This window comes from Mus caroli, chromosome 4 (assembly GCF_900094665.2).
Source record: "Mus caroli chromosome 4, CAROLI_EIJ_v1.1, whole genome shotgun sequence".
In the NCBI taxonomy this organism is placed as follows: Eukaryota; Metazoa; Chordata; class Mammalia; order Rodentia; family Muridae; genus Mus; species Mus caroli.
In genome coordinates, this window is record NC_034573.1 from 90,479,075 (window position 1) to 90,503,492 (window position 24,418).

Consider the following 24,418-nt stretch of genomic DNA (forward strand, 5'->3'; position numbering starts at 1 on the left):
TTCCCATCCAGTGAAATCTATGACCACACACTCCTACAGGAATCAAGGTAATGTTTTCATCTCAAACTGCTGTGAAATAAAATGGTACTGTACTGCAAATCTACCACACTGAGCAGTTATACACTACTCAAGGAAGAAGGTGTTAACCTTGGGGAGCCACGGACCTACAAGTCATTACGTTGGCATGTCTACTGCTAATGGCAGGCTGGGGTGGCATTAAAAGGACCTGACATTTCACAGATTTTCGTCTTCTTAAAGCCCCTCTAATGTGGTTAGAAGACCAGGTGCTAACACACGGGTGCTGCTTCCTTCAGATCCCAGTGTGTCACTCGGAGGTCTTACACTGGCAGCTGCCTGGCTATGCTCAGAGGGCAGGCAGTGATAGCTGGCTGGTGTTCCCACATTGTCCATCCAGTATCCACTGTAACTGCAGTGAGCTGCAGTAGTCACACGTGGCCTTCCATAGCTGGTGTGTCACTCTCCAAGCAAAAGGACACAGTTCACACTTCAGAGACCAGAAGTCTCCATGTGCCTCACAGTCCCATACACTGGCCATCTTTAGCTCCTAGGATACAGCACAGAACTGAGCACTGCAGCATTGCAGGTGGGCCGACACACAGGGCCTGCAAGCCACACAGCATGAACCCTGTTTGTTCACACCATGAATTAACTGCTTTCGAAGCACCACAATGAGTAAGATAGCTCCATTTAGTAATGGTTTTCTTAATAACAGGTCAATAAAATGTGAATAAATTATCTTTTTATTTTTCACAAATAAAAATGACAAGTGACATGTAAAGAACATGACAGTAATACAATAGTAACAGTAATGGACTAGCTATCTCATAGAGACAGAAGTCCACTAAAATAGTATACTGATTTTAAGAAAGACTGTTAAATAAATCTAGGAATAGTATATTTTAACTAAATCAACAAATCAAGGTTGAGCACATGTCAAAACATCATCTAGAACCCATAAAGTGATACTAAAGGAAAAGAAAAATCTGGAATTCCACACACAGGGGCTCTTGATTGAAATCAGGGAGGCTCAAATCCTAAAACAAAAACAAAAACAAAAAAACAAGGAAATGAAGGTTAAAAATGTTCTCATCAAGTTACACAGACACATTTCTGCTTGTTTCTCTTCTCAGCTGGGGATGCACTGTAGGCCTTTATGCATGCTAGGCTGTGCTCCATCACTGACTTAGCTTCTAGCTCATGAATAGATATTGGAACACCTTATCCTATCAACATATTTCCCCCCTTACTCTTACAGTAGTGTTATATGCTATAAAAAAAGGTCACAAGGTGCATGAGACAGCTCAGTGGATAAGGTGTTTGCCAACAAGCCTGATGATGTGACTTCAATCTCCAGAATGCACGTGGCAGAAGGTGAGAATAGACTTCTCCAGGTATGCCATGGTAAGCACATGCATTCATTCTCTCACTCTCTCACTCTCTGTCTCTGTCTCTGTCTCTGTCTCTCTCTCTCTCTCTCACACACACACACAGTGAGAGACAGAGTGAGAGAGAGACAGAGACAGAGAGAGAGAGAGAGACAAAGACAGAGAGACAGAGAGAGAGATTAGAAAAATAGAAAGACATATTTAGGACTATCTAAAGATTGATCTTATTTTTATATGTTTATGCATGAAACGAAGGAGGGGGAGTGCCCATGCAAATGCAGATGCTCTAGGTGTCCAGGAGAGGGTGTTGGAGATTCTGCAGCAGTTGTGAACCAACCAAACTGGATACTTAGAAATAAACTCAAGTCCTTTGGGAGAGTACTATGTGCTCTATAAGAAAGAATTTTAAGCCAAGCATGGTGGTTTATGCCTGTTATCCCAGCCCTCAGGAAGCTGGGACAGGAGAATGAAGAGTTTGAAGCTACTCTGAGCCATATAGTGAGTTTCAAGCCAGCCTGGGCTATATAGTGAAAATCTGCAAACTTTATATAGAGCCAGTTTTGTATTTTGCAGAGATGGTCACTGTTCAATCCTATATCCAGAAGATATACTCAATAATTGCAATGTGAGAGAAATAATCTGCCCATTAGGCAAACTTACGCTTTACATTCTATTTACACATCACATAAAACAATGTCTCCTCCCTTCCTCACCTCTAGAACAAGTCTCTGAGATGGAGTTCTAGACAGTGGTCTGGACATCTAACCTGCCTTCTTCAGCCTGTATGAGGGCAGCTGGACAGCTGAAGGTGGGCTTTGATATAAAGTACAACACATGCCATCTACATGCTTCGTAACACACAGAATGAAGGTACCAGGAAATGCATTTCCTGACCTACCCATGTCCTGCTGAGAAAATCTGGACAACACTGGAAAATTATTAACTAGACTAACACAGCAAATGGAGTAAGTCTTTGTAGTAGCAGATATTCAGCCAGGAAGACTTCAGCACTTCTCAGTCTAGCCAGTAGGCCTATTAAAAGCTGAAATCAGTAACCTAATGGGTAGACCCAATCTTTAGCTTGGATTAAGTACTTAAAGATATTAAAAGTTTAGATGTTCCAGCTTTTGAATTTAGGGAAGAAAAAAAGGAGATTAAAATTCCTATCAAGCTGGACAGTGGTGGCGCATGCCTTTAATTCCAGCACTCGGGAGGCAGAGGCAGGCGGATTTCTGAGTTTGAGGCCACCCTGGTCTACAGAGTGAGTTCCAGGACAGTCAGGGCTACACAGAGAAACCATGTCTCAAAAAACCAAAAATAATAATAATAATAATATCAATATTGGGCATGTTGGTGCACAATCTTAGTATTTGGTAGGTGCAAACATGAGGACCTGGAGTTTGAGATCATGTTGGGCAACATAGCCAGTTCCAGGCCACTCTAAACTATCTACTGACTAATATCTAAAAAACAAGAGACAGGATGTGGATGGAGCTCAGTTGTGGAACACTTGCACGGCATGTGCTAGGCCCTAGGTTTAATCCCAAGCACTGAAAAAAAGAAAAGAAACAAGGCTATAAACATTGAGTCGTGAATGGGAGAAAGAAGCTGGAGCCCGGGAGAGCTAGTGGCAGTTGATGGCTGATGGGGGGAAGGAATCCTTGTCCCTAGCAGTGTGATCACTAAGCTAATGAGTGCCCCATCCAAAGTGTCACAAAGCAAAAGTAAAAAGACAGGATAATGGGAGAGAGGCCTGTTAAGGAGGAAGGAGGTGAATCAGCGGGGATGAGAAGAGATAAGAGAGGAAGGTGAGAGGAGGGGAGTGCGATCAGACCACAGCATGTCATATAAGTGTGTGAAATTGTTAAAAAGTTAGTTTCTTAAAAACAACAATAACAACAACAACAAAAAATCCTTCTCAAAACAAGAATCAAACAAAAGACTATCTTGGCCAGAGAAATGGCCAAGGGAAGGCACTTCACACAGAAGCACATACGGCTCACCTCACCATAACCACCGTATAATATTTTCTTTTTTCTTATGAAAGACTCTGTATAGGACACTGCAGGCGCTTGAGCAGTGCAAGGACATTTTCAGTGGACTGGAGACGCTTCCACGCATGTGGATCTGAACTTTCTCATGAAGGTAAAAGAGAGGCTTGGAGCCTCTCAAATGATCTCTCAAACCTTCCCCCGGCTCTTCCAGTCTCATAAGTCCACGAGAAACACAGAGTTAAAGTGAGAGACATACATAGTACTTACTGTTTATCTTTTTAAACACTTATGGGTACAGCTGGGTTTTTCTAAATGTTTCATTAGTAATGCTGAGTCTTGTAAGTCTGGTTCCATAATAGTCTATAATGTAACTACTTCCATCTGAAGGGCCAACAATCTAGAAAAGATAAAAATGTTAAGTTATTCTTCTTACAAAAGATATTTGAGTTTATCTTTGTTAGTAAGCAATAAAATTACTTCAGTTGCCCAACCCCACGTGACCTTCAAACACCTCCCCTCCCCGCCCCCTCAAAAAACAAGTCTGAGGAAAAAGCAAAGCAGGTTAAATGGAAAGAGGCTCGTGGGATCAAAAGAAACGCTGCCAGGACTGGGGTTCCATGCGACCTCCACACTGTGTGCCCCTTGCTCTGGCCTCCCGCCCCTATGCTCTGCTCCCGTTCTCCCTGCAGGCTGGCAATGCCAGAACCATGTATTCTCACCTCAGCCTTTTCCAATACTCTTCTCTCCCCAGATATGTTTGTGGCTGATGACTATGGCTGGATAATGACTACATCCAAGTAAATACAATCTCGTCTGACTGCCTAGGCCAGACTCCCAGAAGGAGATGAGATGGCAGTGAAACTGACTACAACTACCTAGAATGCCAAGGGAAGATGCTGAGAGAACATCCCCATGCTGGGGATGGAGGGAAGGCTCAGCAGGTATGAAGACTGACTGATCCTACACAAGACCTAGGTTTGGCGCCCACCATCCACAAAGTGGCTCACAACCATGTGTAACTCCAGTACCAAAGGACAGGCACGGTGGCAACAGGGTGGTGTTACAGTAGCTTCATGCACTTTTAAGTCTCAAGGCTCTGAGAGTCCTTGTGCTTATTTTACAGATGAATAAATGAGAGCCTGCACTACCATAGAATGGGACTAGCTCCAAGTGAGGAGCCTGCACATGCACCTGACAGAAACCCGAGATCAGACTGTTACAATAAAAGGATGTGCTGCTGAGAGACCTCACACAATACAGTGCTTGGTGATGATAACTGTTGAAGGTTGTTTCCCCAAGTTTGCCAGTAAGTTAGGGTTGGCTGTTGTTTCTCAGGTGGTTAAAGCAGCATTGTATTTTAAGGGCATTTCTGATAGCTTACTAGACTCTACTGGTCCTGGAAGTAGTGGGGAAGGCTTCACGTGGGAAGAGAACAGCCTGGCAAAACGCTTTGGGCCTGCAGTGAGCTGGAGCAGGTTCATCGCGCATGCCCTGTCGGCATGGCTACCTCAAGGCTGTGTCAGTCTGCATGCTGGCGACAAAGCTCATCCTCCAGAACCTTTACATAAAGCCGTTTAATATTTTAAGTAAAAACAAAATTATTATAGTTTGTGAAGAGTTTATTTCTTTTTTTATAAAGTAGATGACATTTAAATTTTGCAGTATTTATAGACTGTTGGATACATTTAAAAATTGATGTAACAGTTTAATTTAAACATGTCAATATTTAAAATTACATTTCATGAAACTATTTAAATTTATGATGGAAAACTTAAATGTCAATTTAAAAATATGCAGAGGGTACAGACTTAAAAATATTCTCCTAAGGGTTATACAACTGGAGTAAAAAAAGCTGTCACGAACATGTCTCATTTAAAAGTGATTTCAGAGCTGGGAGTTGTGATGAAAAACTGTAATCCTAACACTTGAGAAGTGGAGGCAGGGGGATCACCACAAGTTCAAGGTCAACCTGAGCTACACACACAAAAAAAAACTTTTACAAAAATAAACAAACAGGGACTGAAAAGATGACTCAGAAGTTAAAGGCAGCTGTTGCTAATGCAGAGGACCTGGCCATGGTTGCCAGCACCCACACAGTGGCTTCACAGTCATCCACACCGTCAGCTCACAGGGAGCTGACACGCTCTTCTCTCCTTGCCAAGCACCAGAAACACATGTGGTGCATATACACACACACTCAGTAAAAACACTCATACACATAAAACAAGAGGATTTCAGTTTAAAAATATAAATATAGTTCATTCAGCCGCAAAAACTAAGAAGGCTGGACGTAGCAGTCTGCAGCTGTAGTCCCAGATTCTTGGAAGTGGGGGCTGAGGCAAGAACACACAGGAGGTGAACTGCTGGAACGAAGGACCTTAAAGCCAGCCTGGGCTACATGATGAGAATCCATCTCATACAAACAAAAGCTCAACTCAACAAATACTTAATTCCTACACTACTCCAGGAAGGCAGCAGACAATCACCATGCCGGCCAACAGGGAGCTCTCTCTAGTGGATTCAACGAATACCTACACAGCCAGCTGCTTATGGATGTCAGCAGCTGTTGTGCGTGTTGACTTAATTCCTAAAGATTAAATTAACTTGTCTGACATTTATGGATGCTATGTGTAAATTTAAGTAAAAATGAATGCATCTGTGACATTTTTTGTGGCTAGGGTCATGAGGAATTACTAGGAACATTAAGCTAAGAGAAGAATGGGTAATTAGAAGACAACATTCTGAGACTTTATTAAGAAAACAAAAAAGTGAAGCCTAGCTTGTGGAAAGGGGCCAAATCACACTGCAGAAACCTATCTGGGCGTGTGTGAGCCTTCTGGAGCTGAGCCTTTGGCTTTACATTCTTCCTGTACTATTTTTCCTGATAATTGCATTTACTCATTGAAAAAAATACACAAATGTTAGAATAGGGTGATAGATGATCGGGTGACTTTTTAATATCATGCATTTCTAATAAGCCCGTGCGAGTTGGTTTTAAGCACAGACGCTTCACACTGTATCAGCCACTGACTCGTAGAAAGGCTGAGTGCGAGTCCCCTCCCCTTCCTATATGAAGATGGCACTTTCAATAGTTTACAAGAATGTGGTTCAATAGATCTTAGAAATCATATTATAAAGCATTTATTTTCCCTTGAGTTATTAATGTCATTTCTTCAAAGCTCTTTGTTCTACAAGCAGGTGAACAAGAGGGCCAACACACTCTAAGGGTCACTTTTGGGTCAATGAAATGACTCAGTGGATAAAATGTATTTCCTGTCTACCCAGACAGCCAGAGCTCCTTGGAACCCACAATGGAAGTTAGACCCAACTCCACAGAATTGTTCTGTGCCCTCTACATGTATGTCATGATATGTGCCTACACACACATACATAAGCACATGCTCAAATATTTTAAAAAATTTAATTAGAACATTTAAGAACTTTCTATACTACACATTAATGTCTTCTAAGTACAAAGCCCTAAAGCCACAAAACTCAAACCCAGCAGTTTTTATAGCTGCTCTAATAATGAACTTCAAACATTGGGGGTAGCAGACACTTATACTCTGGAAAACAAAAGCTGCAAGCTTCTGGAGCCAACTGGCATTCTCTAGCCAACAATCACACGGGATCAGGGCCCACACTGTAAGCCAAGATGACGTCCCCAGAGCAAGATCTACAATTTGCTTGCATTAGAAGTAACACTCACAGGTTCCTTTGGCATAGCCATGGGAATGGGGGTGCGCTGCAGAAAACGTCTTGCTCTTTATCCTTGATGCTCTTGGTCTAATTCTTGACAATCCTCCCCGCATCAATACACACTCATAACCCCCGACCCACCCTCCCACTCACAGGCACACACTGGGCTACCATGGGATTTGGAACTGTACTTATTCTTAGAAATGTGAAATTCGGGGCTAGTGAGCTGGCTCAGTGGTTAAGAGCACCGACTGCTCTTCCAAAGGTCCTGAGTTCAAATCCCAGCAACCACATGGTGGCTCACAACCATCCATAACAAAAATCTGATGCTGTCTTTTGGAGTGTCTGAAGACACACTACAGTGTACTTACATATAATAAATAAATAAATAAATAAATAAATAAATAAATAAATAAAAATGTGAAATTCTTTGAATAAATATGTACAGGAGCTGTAGAAATTAATCAATGGCTGCTCTTCCAGTGAGTTCAGGTTCAATTGCTAGTGCCCATACAGTGCCTTATAACTCTTTGTAACTTCAGTACCACACAATTCAACCCTTGTTTTTGGCTTCTGTGAGCACAGGAATGCATCTGGTATACTGGTATGTATGCAAGCAAAACACTCATATAACATACAAATAAATGATTAAAAATTACTGCTTAAAATTTCATCTCATAGTATTGTGCTACTCACCTTCATAGCTGAGAACTCTTCTTCTTTTTTACTTATTTGTTTGTGTTCCAGGGGGATTTAAGTCAGGGGCTCCTGCACACTTGTCAGGCTTTCTACCAAGCAGTCTCTCCTGTCTTTTTACTTTATCTGGATACAAGGTTTAATTAACTGACACAGATCTCACTAGAGCCCAGGTAGGCCTTGAACTTGCAATCTTCCTGCCTCAGCTTCCCAAGTAGCCAGGATTACAGGCCTGAGCCACCAGATCTAGCTAAAATTATTGTGACAGTAAACTATGATTTTAAGGCATTTTCATGTTGCTATGTAACACTTGGGTAAACATTTTCAATTCCTAGTTCCATAGTCAAGAAAACACACATACACAGAGAGAGGATGACAGGATGGATGGATGGATGGATAGATGGATAGATAGAGTATACATCTAATATACTTAAAGTATATACAGTGATGGTTGCTCAGCATTACTGAATATTTAATGATTTTGAACTATCCATTTAAGTAAGACAGTTTCACAACTTTGTTAAATATTTTACTGCATACAAAAAGTTTACTTTACCTGAATTTTATTAATGTGTCTGCAACTTTTAAGTATTTGATTTTATTGTTGTAAAACAAATTTTTCATTATGCATATTCAAGTGGCATTTCAATAAAAATAAATTAAATTTTTAAAAACTGTAGGTGGCTAAGTACTTCATTACCTACACTTCAGCAACATATGCAGACCCCAGTTAAGAGACTGAATTGTTGACAGCAGGCTCCTTAGATAACCCAACTATTCTGTACATTTCAAATGTCATGAATGGATTCAGAAACAAGATGAAGAGTTGGGAATGTAGGTCAGTGACAGAGCATTTATTAATAAAGAGCGCAAACAGATAAGCACTAATTGTGCTTTTCTTTTTCTTTCTTTGAGCAGGGTTTATGTGGCCCAGACTGACCTAGACCTCCTGCAGCCTCCCAGGTGCTAAGATTAACAAGTGTGCCACTACATACAGGCTGAGCTTTATTGTTTGTTTTGTTGAAACACGGTTTCCCAGTGTAGTCCAGGTTGTTCTGGAATTCAGGACTGCTTAGCCTCAGCTCAAGGTCATTTGTGCATAGGAGCCTTTGGCTCTTCATACATTCACCCATTCCAGAGTCAGAGGACACAGGATGTCTGACCAGGCATGTGGCTTGTGTGTAAAGGCAAGAAAAGTCTAACTTGAAAACCGAATATTTTCCATGTTTAACTCTTCTAGCTTTGGTCCATATGCTGCCCTTCCTCAGAGTATGCTGGCTGGCTTTAAAACACCAATACTACCAAGCAGCCAGAGCGGAAGATGGGCAGTGCTGAGTGAAAACACAGAGCAACACGTAATGACTTAAGTACACGCTGACACTCTCACTCAGGATACCTACTTGCCAAACTGCTATCTGCCAGGAGTCATCCTTGGCAATAATTGAAGAAATTTCACGAGTAATCACAACCCGTTCAGTGTCTAACAGAAAGCATCTGGGGTACCTTTAAGTGCTTTAGGACAGCATCTCATAAACCGTACCACTCACCATACCCACTGCAGCATGAGAAGGAGAGGCTATCACAGAGAATAGGAATCTGAATGGATTTGGTTTTGCTTGAGGCTATTCTATTACTAGAAACCATACAGAGTACATATACATTCCTGTGTTCTGTATCCAGTAAACTAGATTAGATTACAACTTCTGTCACTTACACATAGTACAATTCATAAAGTGTCTATGCATTTCAAAAATAAAACTAAACAAAACAAACAAAAAAAACAAAACAAAAGCCCTGACTTCTGCCCCCGGCATGTTGGTCATACACCAGAGTCCCATCGACGTATCCTATCCCAGTGACTGACAAGATGATCATGGTTATCAGGCAAATAAATGGCAAGTCGGAGAAACCATTGCAACCTGCCTTAGAGGCTCATTCCAGAATATGCCATAAAATCAGAAAGATTTCAGAAAATTCTTCAGTAAGGAAATCTCTAACCCACTTGAACCCGGATCTACAGTCATTTCTGAACATGGAGTCCCTTTTGAAATAAGTATGCTACGGCTTTTAAAGCTACAGCTTGAGAAATATTTACTGAAAGTGCAACCACTTAGGCCCAGCATCTGCAGAAAAGCTGTAAAGCATTTATTTCCTAATGTATCTAAGTGTATCCACCAGCAGACCACCAACCTCCTCGCTGCCTGTAAAGACAGTCTATGTTCCAGAATGACACTAACTTACCTGCATTGAAATAAGAATGAAATCAATTAGGCTCCCAATTCCGCAAAATCCTACGGTGCAAAATTTTAACAAGCCTAGGAAAACATACGAAAAGTAGTTTACAGTCCAGTAAGTCTCATAAATACTTAAAGCGATCCTAGTTTTCTACAAAACTATTATATACTCTCTAGTATGATGAGAAAAAGAATAATCTTAAAACTTCAAATCTCACCTAAAAAAATACAAGAACGTTTTAAAGGAACTTCATGTACATAAAATGTCATAACATAGCTTAAAAATTCCTAACAATAACAAAATATTAAGGAAAATGAAAAGCAATATACTCGCACAAAACTTAAGAAAAACAAATATTTACACCTCCACACACCAGGGCCAGGGGAGAGCTCCGTGTGCCTGGCCAGCAGGCACAGGGGTCGCAGCACAAGCTGAACCTGAGTACCCCAGAGCTACAGAGTACCTTCTAGCAGCAAAGCCCCTTATTGATCTGAACAGATAAAATATATTATATAATATAAGTTTTACTGAGCAGAGTAGAAAGTTCAACTCTATACTATCAAGCCAAAAAAAAAAGTCCAAGAAAAATGTAAAAATTCCAAATTTTGACTAGTAATTCAAATGCATATAATTTCTCCTAGAGCTTTTAAAGTTTCTGTTTACTAGCTCTAGAGTCAAAATCAAGAGTGCTGGCACCTACCTTTAATCCCGGTACTGGGGAGGAAGGGAGAAGGATGTCCACGTTTGAGCCCAGAATTTTTGCATCAGCAGTTAAGCAGTTCTTGTAAGAACCACGTTCAATTCCCAGCACCCACATGGTGGTTCACAATCACTTGCAACTCCAGTTTCAGTGAGTCGAATGCCCCCTTCTCCTTCTTGTTTTGCCCCCAGGTGGAGCTGGGTTTCTCTGAGTAGCCTTGGCCATCCTACAACTGGCTCTGTAGACCAGGATGGCTTTGAGCCCAGAGGTCCACTTCCCCCTGCCTCCCAAGTACTGGGATAAAGGAAGGGTGTGTACCACCACTGCCCAGCTCTGATGCCCTCTTTTAATCTCCAAGGGTACCTGGTATACACACTGTACACACACATACATACGTGCAGGAAAAAGTCACACATGTAAAATATAAATAAATCTTAAAACCAACCCTTCTCAAATCATGTCATGAAACCGAAAATACTTCTAAAATCTAGTAATACTAGCTTTCTACGAAGCTAGTATTACTCTGATAGCAAAGCCAGATGAGGACATAACAGCAAATAGAGATCAATCCTCCTGATGAACAAAGATGCAAAAGTTCTCAATAAAATACATGCAGGCTAATCAAGTACATGTTGGTCAACAGGCAGAAGAATGCAAATTGATCCATTTTTATCTCCCTGTACAAAGCTCAAGTCCAAGTGGATCAAGGACCTCCACATAAAACCAGATACACTGAAACTAACAGTAAAGAAAATGGGGAAGAGTCTCAAGCACATGGGCACAGGGGGAAATTTCCTGAACAGAACACCTATGGCTTATGCTCTAAGACCAAGAATCGACAAATGGGACCTCATAAAATTGCAAAGTTTCTGTAAGGCAAAGGACACTGTCAATAGGACAAAACAGCAACCAACAGATTGGGAAAAGATCTTTACCAACCCTACATCTGATAGAGGGCTAATACCCAATATATACAAAAAACTCCAGAAGTTAGACTCCAAGTAACCAAATAACCCTATTAAAATATGGGGAACAGAGAATTCTCAATTGAGGAAACTGAATGGCCGAGAAACACCTAAAGAAGTGTTCAACACCCTTAGTCATCAGGGAAATGCAAATCAAAACAACCTTGAGATTCCACCTCACACCAGTCAGAATGGCTAAGGTCAAAAATTCAGGTGACCGCGTATGCTGGCTAGGACGTGGAAAAAGAGGAACACTTCTCCATTGCTGGTGGGATTGCAAGCTGGTACAACCACTCTGGAAATCAGTCTGGAGGTTCCTCAGAAAACTGGACATAGTACTACCTGAGGACCCAGCTATACCACTCCTGGGCATACACCCAGAAAATGCTCCAACATGTTGTAAGGACACATGCTCCACTATGTTCATATCAGCCTTATTTATAATAGCCAGAAGCTGGAAACAACCCAGATGTCCCTCAACAGAGGAATGGATACAGAAAATGTGGTATATTTACATAATGGAGTACTACTCAGCTATTAAAAACAATGACTTTGGGCTGGTGAGATGGCTCAGCGGGTAAGGGAACTGATTGCTCTTCCGAAGGTCCTAAGTTCAAATCCCAGCAACCACATGGTGGCTCACAACCACCCATAATGAGATCTGACACCCTCTTCTGGTGTCTGAAGTCAGCTACAGTGAATTTATGTATAATAATAAATAAATCTTTAAAAAACAAAACAAAACAATGACTTCATGAAATTCTCAGACAAACGGGTGGAACTTGAAAATATCATCCTGAGTGTGGTAACCCACACACGGTATGCATTTACTGATAAGTGAGTATTAGCCCCAAAGTTCAGAATACCGAAGATACAATTCACAGACTTTATGAAGCTCAAGAAGAAGACAGACCGAAGTGTGGATGCTTCAGTGCTTCTTAGAAGGGGGAACAAAATACTCACCAGGAGGAAATATGGAGACAAAGTGTAGAACAGAGACTGAAGGAAAGGCCATCCAGAGACTGCCCTACCTGGGGATCCATCCCATAAACAGTCACCAAACACAGATGCTATTACGGATGCTGGGAAGTGCTTGCTGATAGGAGTCTGATATACCTGTCTCCTAGAGGCTCTCCCAGAGCCTGACAAATATGGAGACGGATGCTCGTAGACAACCATTGAACTGAGAGTGGGGTCCCAGATGGAGGAATTGGGGAAGGGACTGAAGAAGCTGAGGGGGTTTGCAGCCCCATGGGCAGAGCAACAGTGTCAACCAGCCAGACTCCCCAGAACTCCCAGAGACTGGACTACCAAGCAAAGAATACACATGGAGGGACCCATGGCTCTGGCCACATAAGTGGCAGAGGATGGCCCTGTTGGACATCTGTGGGAGGAGGTCCTTGGGCCTGAGGGGGTTTGCTGTCCCAGTGTAGGGAAATGGCAGGGCAGGAAGGCAGGAGTGGGTGGGCAGGTGGGGGAGCACCCTCATAGAGGCAGAAGGAGGTGTGATGGGATGGGGGGTTTCCAGAGGGGAGACCTGGAAAGGGGATAACATTTGAAATGTAAATAAAGAAAATATACAATATAAAAGGGAAAAATAACATTTTGCTATGTTTACACACAGGAGCCAAGCATAACTGTCTTCAGATGCAGAGATTCACAGCCAAACATCAGGTGGAGCTCAGGGAGTTTTATGGAAGAGTGGCAGGAAAGGAATGAGGGAGTTGGAGTGGTCAAGGACACCACAATTAGGCCTACAAAGTAAACTAACCTGGGCCCATCGGGGCTCCCAGAGACAGAAGCACCACCAAAGAGAATGCGTGGGCTGGAACTAGGCCCCTCACACATATGTAGCAGATGTACAGTTTGTTCTTCATGTGGGTCCTCTAACATGGAGCAGGGGCTGGCTCTGGCTGTGTTCCCCTTTCCATAGCTGGACTGCCTGGTCTGGCCCCAGTGGGAGAGGACGCACTTAGTCTTGCTGTGACTTGATTGCCAGGGTGTGTGGGTACCCATGGGGGCCTCCCCTTTTCTGAGGAGAGGGGAGAGTGGGGAGGGAGTATAAAGGTGGGACTGGGAGGAAAAAAGGAGGGTAGCTGTGATCAGGCTGTAAAGTGAATAAATAAAAAAATTAATGGGAAAAAACCCCAAAATTTAAAATACAAGATAAAAAAGAAAAAGAAAGAAAAAATAAATTACAAGCCTTCCTGTCCTATTAACAAACATGTTAAGGAAAAAAATATAACTGTAATCTCAATTTGCCTCAAGAAAAAGTAAAATACCTTAAATGAGATCTAACCATGGGAGTATAAGAATGGTCTAATGAAAATTTAAAACACTGAAGAAACCAGTACCCAGGAGCTCTTGTCTCTAGCTGCATATGTATCGAAAGATGGCCTAGTGGGCCATCACTGGAAAGAGAGGCCCATTGGACTTGCAAACTTTATATGCCCCAATATAGGGGAATGCCAGGGCCAAAAGAATGGGAATGGGTGGGTAGGGAAGTGGGGGGCGGTATGGGGGACTTTTGAAAAAAAAAAAGGAAAAAAAGAAAAAACACTGAAGAAAAAAGCGAAACACTACTAGGAGATACTAGAACACAGAAAGACCTCCTGTGCTCAGGCATTCAAAGAACTAACACTGAACGAGGCCACCTTCCCAAACTCCAAAGATTCCATGAAAGCCCAAAGGTCACTGTGCATCTTCCATGTGACCCAGCCACACCACTCTGCGTATTTATCCTAAGGACTCCGAGTCAGCACAGCACAGAGACACTGCACATCCATATCCCTGCAGCATCATCCACAACAACCAAGCTGTGGAAGCAGCCTAGAGATCACCAAAACCCAATGTGCCCTGAGAGGAGCTGCGGCTATTCTCAGGGTGAGAGCAGGGCAACAGTGACAGTGAGTGACTCTGGCAGATGACACTGTTTTGGAAAGAAAAAACACACTCATAAACGCTTACTATATAGGCACTGTGGACCTAGCATAACACACCAGCCAAGTGATAAGCCTTCACTCTCAAGTGTATTTTCCAAAAGGAGACTACTCAGGAACAGCCAATATTGCCTGCTTCGGCTGACCTGCAGAACTGCATAGTATAAACTCAGAGAAAAATGTACCTATCCAACTCACTCAAATCTTGTACATGGAGAGACTTAAACCATAGGCAAACGTTCATTAACACAAACTCGGAATAAGTTTCACAAGGATTTTTTTTTTTTCATGTTTGGGTGAAGGATACTCACCTAAGGCAGGATATCCGAGGTAAAATCGATCTGCTCCCAGCCATCCCAAAAAGAGAGATAATGCAACTGCCACTTTGTACGAATAGCCATTCCTGCATAGAATTAAAATCTCGGTGTCACAGCCATGCACTGCTAACCCGTGAACGTTGTAGGGAACACATCTGTCAGTTATTGCTCATTTACCCAGTGGTTCACTCATTTACCGTTTTGGAGGCTAAGTAAGTAACACTATGCTAAGCTTATAGTATACAATGAATGCTATGCATTATGTGTTTCTTAATGAATAAAAGCAACATAGACCTCTCTCCCTCAGAGACTTATATTTTAGTGGCAAAAAGCAACAATCCAGGCATTTTAAAATCTAATTGTATAGTTTGTTAGAAAGTTACAGATATTCTGAAACAAGAAAAAGGTAGAGCAGGTATTTATCAAATCCAGAGTGCTAAAGTATAGAGAAAGTCCTGAATGCTGGGGGCTACTTAATGTGAAGTAGGATGCTGTGTCAGTCCCCAATAGAAGCAGCAGCCGGTGCAAAGCAGTACACTGTATGGGCTGGGGGCGGACTAAGGTCAGTGTAGCAGAGGCAGACTGAGGAAGAAAAAGAGCAGCTACCATGAGACACAAGAAAGCAGTGCCCGTGCTGCTACCCACGACCAACACTCCAGCGTTCACTGTGAGAGAAATGGACACTTGCAGTGAGTTAACACTCTTACAGGATGAGAAATGGACACTTCCAATGAGATGACACTGTGACACAATATGCTTCACACTTTCAAATCCTGTGGTCCTTACACTAAAAACAGACTGTAATGGAGAATTGTCAATGACTGTCACAAGCATACCATAAAACAAGCTCCACACTCAATGGCCTAAATAGCAAGCTATTATTCTCACACCTATCCGGGCAGCCTGGCTGTGGGTCAGTACAGCTCAACATGGTGGCACCTTCTTCAGCTGACTGACTACCTTGGGCTGAAGTGCCCTGAGCTTGACCACAGCTACAGATTCCCTTTGAGTCAGTAAGACTTTCTAGGGGTCAAGCTGAAAACATGGCAGACACTTGCAGCAAGGTTTTTTTTTTTTGAGGACTGTCTCATCAAAATGCAAAAGGAAAGCTGAATTTCACAAACACACTTAAGCCTCTTTATGTGTGCCACCCATTACCCTAAAGCCAAATTAAGCAACAGAGGCAAGCCCCAAAACAGTGGAATGTGAAATATACACTGTCCTGTTAATGGAGGCTGGGGGCTGAATATCTGCTAACACATTCAAGTGTGAGTATGAAGACAAAGTGTTTTAATGCTTTTCAATGCTCAGGTGAGAAATAATAACGGCTTGTCTGAGTAACAGCAAAAGAAGTGCTGAGAGTCATCAGATTCTGAATATGTTGAATGTATGTACAATTTTCTGATATTTTAAATTTAGGGTATGAAAAAAAAGAAAGAAAGAAAGAAAGAAAGAAAGAAAGAAAGAAAGAAAGAAAGAAGGAAGGAAGCAATAATGGTACTCCAGATTTTATCATAAGCATTAGAAAGTTGAAGAAAGTTGAAGGAGAAAAGGCAGGTGGATGGTTCTTGAAAAGGAAATCAAGTTTAGTTTGGACATGTTGCGGTATCTATGAGATCCCCAACAGCGCCGAATAAAAATCAGCTGAACATACAAGTGTAGATTTATTTTTAAGTCAGGCTGGAGACAGAAATTAAACAGTTAAGTTACAGGCATACAGGAAATCCTTAGTGTCCTGAGATCGAGGGTCCATGGCTATAATCCCAGCATTTGAAGATGGAAGCAAGGGGATCAAGATTGCAAGGTCAACTCTGGCTATACGGCAGGTATGAGGCCAAGAGAAGAAAGTGAAGAACTCAGCAGACACTAAGAAAGCAGAAGCAACAGACTTACAGTGGAGATTAAAGGGAAAGGAGAGAATGACTCCAAAGTTTCTGATTGGCTTCTGTCTTAGGTTTCTTTGAGATAGGGTCGCACCACATAGTGCAGGCTAGCCTCGAACTTCTGATCCTTCTGCCTCTGCCCACCAAGTACTAGAACAATGCCTTAAAAACCCGGTGCCATTCACTGAGACAGTATCAGAGCAAAAAGCATTTTAAAGAAGGAAATTGCCAATGTTGTAGAGTGATTTTACTATGGTGTATAAGTAACATTTGATGGAGAAGCAGGTATTGCTGGTAAATTCCAGTATGGTTCTACTCGGAAAGTTAATAGTTGATGAGTAAGTACTGTAGAAACCATTATTCAGAAGTTTGTCGGGTAAAGGGAAGAAACACTATAGCAATTAGTTAGTTATGTATACAAATCATGCTGAAGAGCCACCTGGAATGGCAGACTCATAGTCATTCACCAAACCATTTCTAACTTTCCAGTCACCTAAACCACATTTCTTAGCTGGCCTTGCAATTGAGTGCAGCTAGAACTGTGTTTTGGTCAATGGGGAGAAGGCTGAAGTACATGCTATTTCTGGTATTCATCCTTAAATATACTTACAAAGGGTTCCATCTCCTCTCTCTGAACTATTATGTGAATGGAAAGGACTCTAGAGGAACCAAAGCCATGGGTCCTGCATGGCTGTGTAGGACCACCAGCACCTGCTCATATCATAACCCAGAACTCTAAGGCCACCCAAACTAGATCACATTATTCACGAAAAAATAATTCTTATTGTGCTAAACTACTGAAATTTACAGCAATTTAGCCTGCTCCAGTTAACATAGATGACCAGTATAAATAGTTAAGTGACTTAGTAATCAATAGATGTGGTTACTAGACTTCAGTTTCCGAAGTATTACAGGTAGCTTAAGCTCTGTAAGCTACCTGTAATATTGAAATGTAACTTTAATTAAATATTAATATTATATTCTTTCAAAAATATGTCAGCAAGAGTATGAAAAAAAAAAAAAACCCACGTCAATGAGAAGGGAACACCCAGCAAATCGAGTTCACCAGTGAGCGTATTCCCAGCTGGCCTTTTGCTGCACACACGCTGTGCATCCTGATGAACGAACTGTGACACAGCAGGACCTGCTGGGTATGCAGCTCTGACATTAAAACTACTGATGGATCTCAAGTTCTGATACAATGTTCATCAAAAAGGTGTATTTGGAACCTGTTGATTTTACTGTGAGGGGACTAAATTGGCTGGTAGGCTAGAGTGTCTGTTTTCCTTAATGATCACAGTATTAAAACGGACATCAGTGCTTTATAGCCATATTTAGCAACGCTTAGTCTCGCCCAGCTTAGTCTGACCTGAGACACTGTAATAAAATTCAGACTGACTTGAAACTAAGTAGCGAGAATAATAACTGTGACAGGCAATCTGAGAGAGGCGCCCTTTTCAACACATGTGTTTCTTAGTAGTAGTAAGGGCCATGAGATCTTTCTTGTACCAGAATATAATATTATTTTTTCTGTCATTTGTGATGCATAAGGTAGAAGTACCAACCTAGAATTTAAAAATTGAACAAACAATACCTAAGTGCTAGGAAGCAATTCCTTTCAACAATTTTTACATTGCTAATTCTAAGGATTCTGAAAAAAGTTGTAGAAAAATCCAAATTTTACTTATTTCCTAACATGACTGTAAATATGTACCATCAAATAAAATAGAACCATTTATAGTCCTATAATTAATATAGAAGATGCCAGAAGTGAAAGAAGGTAGGAAAAGTAAACATGTCTTTAGTTCACAGCAGAAAAACTGAACGCAAGCTTTCCAATAGGAAAAAAACAAACACTGTCTAAATAGAGGCCATTCCTTTATTATCACAGCTCATCCGGCTTCTGAGTTCTGCCTCCTGCTACTGTTCATCTATTACAGAGAACGAAACCACTGTGTGATGGTTAATACCATCAACTTGACAGGATATAGAATTACCCAGGAGACAAGCCTCTGGCCATGTCTACACAAGAGTGTCTAGGCTGGGTTTGAGTATGAAAACCTACCCTAAATGTAGACAGCACATTCCATGGGCCAGGGTTCTAGAGTGACTCAAAAGGCAAGAATAAACTGAGTCCAGCCTTCATGTCTCTCCGCTCCTGACTACCAACACAAGGGAAATGGCCGCTTTGAGCTCCTCCACCATGCTGTCCCTGGTAGGATGCCCTGGACCCTTCTACTTGTGGGTGAAAACAAACCCTTCTTTATAAGTTGCTTTTGTACAGGATTTTGTCACAGCAGTAAGTTTTTCTGAAACAATAAGTAAATACCCATTTGCATTTATATTTTGAAGAAAATGTATGCATACCTCCCTTGGTGATATCAACTTCCTTTATAAGGTCTAACTCAATTTCTATCCTTTATTACCTCACAAGTTAACCCAGCTTCTGGCTGATAAATTTAAATTGAAGGTTATCTGACATTAGCAAGAAGACACATATTATATTTGCAGGACTTCCCATAACATTTCATTATCATTCACTCCATGAAATCAAGATACAACATTTTAATTTTCAGTAATGTACTTACACATTTCGGCAAGATATGGGCTTGAGAAAACCGACTTCATTTCCAGTAAAATGTGTTTCATTACCACTCAAATCCTTACAAGTTATTTTGGGTGCTGGAAAACATTGAACTAACAACAGAAAAAAAAGAATTGTTTTTCAAGACTGGCAAAGCACAGAAGAACCTATAATATTATAACAAACTATCTCCCATTATAACATCTAACAGAAGACTTTAATTTAGACCAGAAGTTAAAGAATTCTACTATATATATATATATATATATATATATATATATATATATATACACATATATATATACACACATATATATATACACATATATATACACATATATACATATATATATATATGAGAAATGCATTTATATGGAAGATAAATATAAATATAATGTTCTCTTTATATAATAATACAAATATTGCTAAACTGTTTTAGATGTGCTCATGGCCCATCTAGTTCAGTCTCTTGTATCTGATAACAAAGGAAGAATTGCAAAATAATACTGATTTAAAATTTTTCCATCTTTCAGATAAATACTTAAATTTTTGATAGCAATCCATTTGGTAATTATCAAGTTATTTTAACAGGATCTATAGTTTGTATCCCCAGCTTTTATTAATTATTTGTGATGGCTAATCCTGACTGTCAACTCTGTGCATATATGAGGAATTACGTGAATTAAAGTTGACCTGGTTAGGGCAGCCCCACCCTAGGTGTGGACAGTGTCACTCCTTAGGCAGGGACGGTAGATGGCGATATAAAGGGGAAAGGGAGTCAGCTGAAGAGCAGCACTCACTACTGCTTGCTTCCTGCACAGTGGGCTCTGCTGCTGCCTCCTGCCCCTGCCATCACACCTATCCTGCCACCACGGACTCCATCCCCTGAAACTGGGAACCAAAATAACCCTCTTTGTTTTATCAGGTATTTTGCACAACACAAGGTAAGTAACTGATGACACTATTGTAGACAATGGCTGCCATACATATATTTGTGTGTGTGTGTGTATGTGTGTATTATATTGTATAGAATAACATATAGATATATATTCTAGGCCTTGGTATAGTGTTATTTCAGCATTTAGCAATATAAATCTATACTCATAACCCAAGACACAATACAGACAAGCAGTACAGATGTTACCCTGAGCCTGGTAGACACCATCCTAAAACCCAAGCTTCTGTACAGCTGTGTGGTATAAGGAAGAATTTAGAATCAAGGATGACCTTCTCTGGGTTATTTTTGTCTCTTTCAGCCCTTGGCCTCCTTATAGGTAGAAATAACACTAAGATCACCTACATCATAGGGCCACTGGGGTTAAACATATGAAACTACGTACCACAAAGTCTACAGCATTAGTAGGTACTCAACACATTTTGTTTGAGACCAGGTCTCATTTAGGCTGGCCTCAAACTCATTTGCATGTGGCAAAAGTTTACCTTAAAGTCCATTATATTTCCACCTCTAATCCCAAGAGCTGGGATTAAAGACATGTGATACCATGCCTATCTGAAAAAACATTTTCTTCAATATCTGTGTGCATGCATGTACACTCTACTACTGAGATAAATCCTCCCAGTGAATATGAAAAGCACTAATATTTTTAGGATAGTTTTAGCAAATACTTACCTCTATATTTAGCATCAATAATCATAGGGGTTTTTTTAATGCTAAAAATAGAACTTTGTGTAATAAAATACACACAGAGACCTGATGGTTTTATTATGAAAGGAATATATTTTCTGTTTGGTTTGTAACTATTCTAAAGTTTCCAACAAATCAGTTTTTTATTTTGTTTTTCAGGGCAGAGTAGTACATGAAAGCTATCCAAAAAAAAAAAAAAAAAAAAAAACCAGCCCTCTCTATGAGAGGCCCATATCCACTGGACTCCTCACAGTTCAAACCATACAATCCATAAACTTTACTTATTTAATTCACTTTAAAAATCTAAAACAAGGTGGCATGCAAGATAAAAGACACAGATTCAATTCAGTTCAACACTATTACATAAAATGAATGGGAAGAGAAAATGAACAGAAGTAATCATGCTAGGATATTACACTGAGGAAAGAGAATATAATTGAGACTTCTTGTAGTTAAGGCCAGAGCTGTACAGTTATTGAAAGAAAACACATCAATTCACCTGTGACCCACTGCAGTGACTTGTTCTGAATCATGACACAAAGGACACGGAGTATAAAAGCTTTCAATACAAACTTTTACAAAACAATTGTTTTTTCACAATTGCTTTCACTATGACTCAAGACATACAACAAGGTTTACACAGTGCTAAGGTAGACAAAGGGCAAGGATTGTGGTCAGCGGTGAAGTACTTGGCTTGCATGAGCAGGGCCCTGGATTGAATCTTCCAAGACAGAGCAAGAGCAAGGGAGAACACTAGAACTCTGTAGCACAGGCTGGCCCCCAACAGTCTTCCTGCCTCAAGCTTTGAGCACTCGAACTAGCACGGGCACCACACATGGACAGAACAGTGTATTTATTTGTCTTTTGCTCTTTGTTTCTTGAGACAGAATATTAATTTGTACCCAAACTCATCATGCTTCTGCCTCAGGCTCCCAGTGTTAAGATTGTGTGAGCCACCATGTCTGGCTTAGATCAATAATTCTTAATTGGGGTGATTTTGGTCCCCAGAAGACATCAGGTAATTCTTGGAGGCATTCTGTTATAGCCACTGAAGGGCTGCTATTAGCTTGGGGGATAGTGGCCACACATACTACTAGACAGCCCACTGTGCACAATAGACCCCCATAATGAAGTATCCAATGGTAACAAAGCCAACAAGGTAACACATGCCTGCAACCCCCAGCACTGAGGAGGTGGAGGGAGGAAGATCAGAAGTTCAAAGTCATCCTTTTGGCTACACAGCAAGCTCAACGGACAGGCTTCAAACAGTTTTGCTCTCATTATTCAGTCATAAATATTTTTTAAAGCTTCATATATCTGATATTTGGATTTTTATTATGAATTTAAATAGCTGCAAAAATATGTGGTTTAAAGAATATTAAATACTGCATTAAGATTATAATGCTATAGTACTCTTTAAAATAAAATTGGAAAACCAGAAGAACTTGATGTTCATCATCATCTGAGAACAGGCTCTTCTGTAAAATTTTTTAAAAACTTACTTCCATCTTAGGAAAAAGAATATATAATGTAAATATATAATAGTATTTGTTATAAACTGAATTATGCCTTTAAAAATGGTTCCGTATTTGGAAATTGATTCTTGGTAGATTTATCAAGGTAAGATGACATTATTAAGAGTAGGCCTTAACCTTTTATATAAAAAGTGAAAATGGCCAGATCTGGTAGCACATACCTTTAATTCCTAGCACTGGGGAGGCAGAGGCAAGAGGATCTTTGTGAACTTAAGACCAGCCTGGTCTACATGGTGAGGTCTTGACTAGCCACGGCTGCATGGTAAGACACTGTCTCAATAAAGAAGGGAACTGGGCACATGAAGGGAGGAGGTAAAGACACCCAGGGAGATTGCATGGAGGTAGAGGCAAGGATTTAGCCATATCAAGTGCAAAACAGCAATGCCAAGAATCACTGGCTACCATCAGTGATGGTACAGCAGAGGGAAAGGGATTGTGCTCAAGAGCCAGAAAGGAGCAAGGCTCTGTAAATACTTAGGCTTCAATGTCAGATTCCGAGCCCTAAGAGCCCACAAAAAGATGGGCAAAGTGCTAAAAATGTTCTATGACCTCATGTGCATCTGCACTTACACACACTGACTTAAGAGTTTCTTTGCTGTGATAAACACCATGACCAAAATCAACCATGAAGGAAAGGGTCTACTTCAGCTTACTGTTCCACAGCATACTCCATCTCTAAGGGAAGTCGGGGTGAGCAACCTGGAGGTAGGAGCTGATCCAGAGACTGTGGAAGAGTGCTACTTACTGCTGCTCCTCATGGCTTGCTCATCCTGCTTTCTTAAGCAGCCAGGACCACCAGCCCTGGGGTAGCACAGCTCACAGTGAACTGGGCTTTCCACATCCGTCATCAATCAGGAAAACTCATCACAGGCTTTTCTCAACTGAGATTCCCTCTTCCAAAACGACTCGAGTTTGTGTCAAATATTCAGTCCCTAAAATAACTAGTCTATCTAAAATATTCAAAATCTCTCAACTGTGTGTTCCCATAAATCCAAACACAAGTTAAATACTTTTCTACTCCAAATGAGAAGAACCAGGGTACAGTCACAATCAAATCTAAGCAAAGTAAAGCGCACTGTCAGACTTCTAAAAGGCCTTCATGGGGCGGGACCTGATTGGAGGGCATAGGTCACTAGGGCATGACTCTGACTCTCCCTTATCCCATTATCTGTCCTTGCTCTGCTTCTACGCTGCCAAAATATGAACAATTTTCCTGTACCAAGCCTTTCTATCATGGTGCCCCGTAATCGACTAGTATTTAAAAAGGGTTAGGAGACGTGGCCTTATCAGAAGAAGTATGCACTGAGGGTAGGATGTGAGGTTTCAAAAGCCTACTCCAGACCCAATGTCTTGCTCTCTGCCTGTGGATCATGATGTAGCTTTCTGCTCCTGCATCTGCACCATGCTCCCCGCCATGATGCTAAAGAACTAAGGCAGCAAGGAAGTCCCCAAGTAAACACTTTCTTTTTTGAGACATGTCTTGGTCATGGTGTCTCTATACAGCAACAGAACAGTGACTAAGACAACACACTAGTACACACCTTTAATCCTAGCACTGTAGAGAAAGAAGCAGGAAGAAAGAGGCTGTGATTTCAAGGCTTACACAGCGACACCCTGTCTTAAAAAGAGAGAGAAGGCAGGGCAGTGGTAGTGCACGCCTTTAGTCCCAGCACTTGGGAGCCAGAGGCAGGCAGATTTCTGAGTTTGAGGCCAGCCTGGTTTACAGAGTGAGTTCCAGGACAGCCAGGACTGCACAGAAAAACCATGTCTTGAAAAATCAAAAAATAAAGAGAGAGAGAGAGAGAGAGAGAGAGAGAGAA

At 41.1% G+C, this 24,418-nt stretch overlaps 1 protein-coding gene across 1 annotated transcript in view; it reads right to left on the reverse strand.

The window, feature by feature from the left end:
- Positions 1-743: 743 nt before the first annotated feature.
- Positions 744-24,418, reverse strand: part of Tm2d1 (TM2 domain containing 1) — a 27,125-nt gene continuing 3,450 nt past the window's right edge. The window contains exons 3-7 of the mRNA XM_021160833.1: positions 19,423-19,531; positions 14,946-15,037; positions 10,037-10,110; positions 3,668-3,797; positions 744-1,055 (exon numbers count right to left, since the gene is read on the reverse strand). Of these exons, the coding sequence (XP_021016492.1) occupies positions 3,687-3,797; positions 10,037-10,110; positions 14,946-15,037; positions 19,423-19,531 (386 nt within the window). The 3' untranslated portion in view covers positions 744-1,055; positions 3,668-3,686. The remainder of the gene's footprint in view (positions 1,056-3,667; positions 3,798-10,036; positions 10,111-14,945; positions 15,038-19,422; positions 19,532-24,418) is intronic.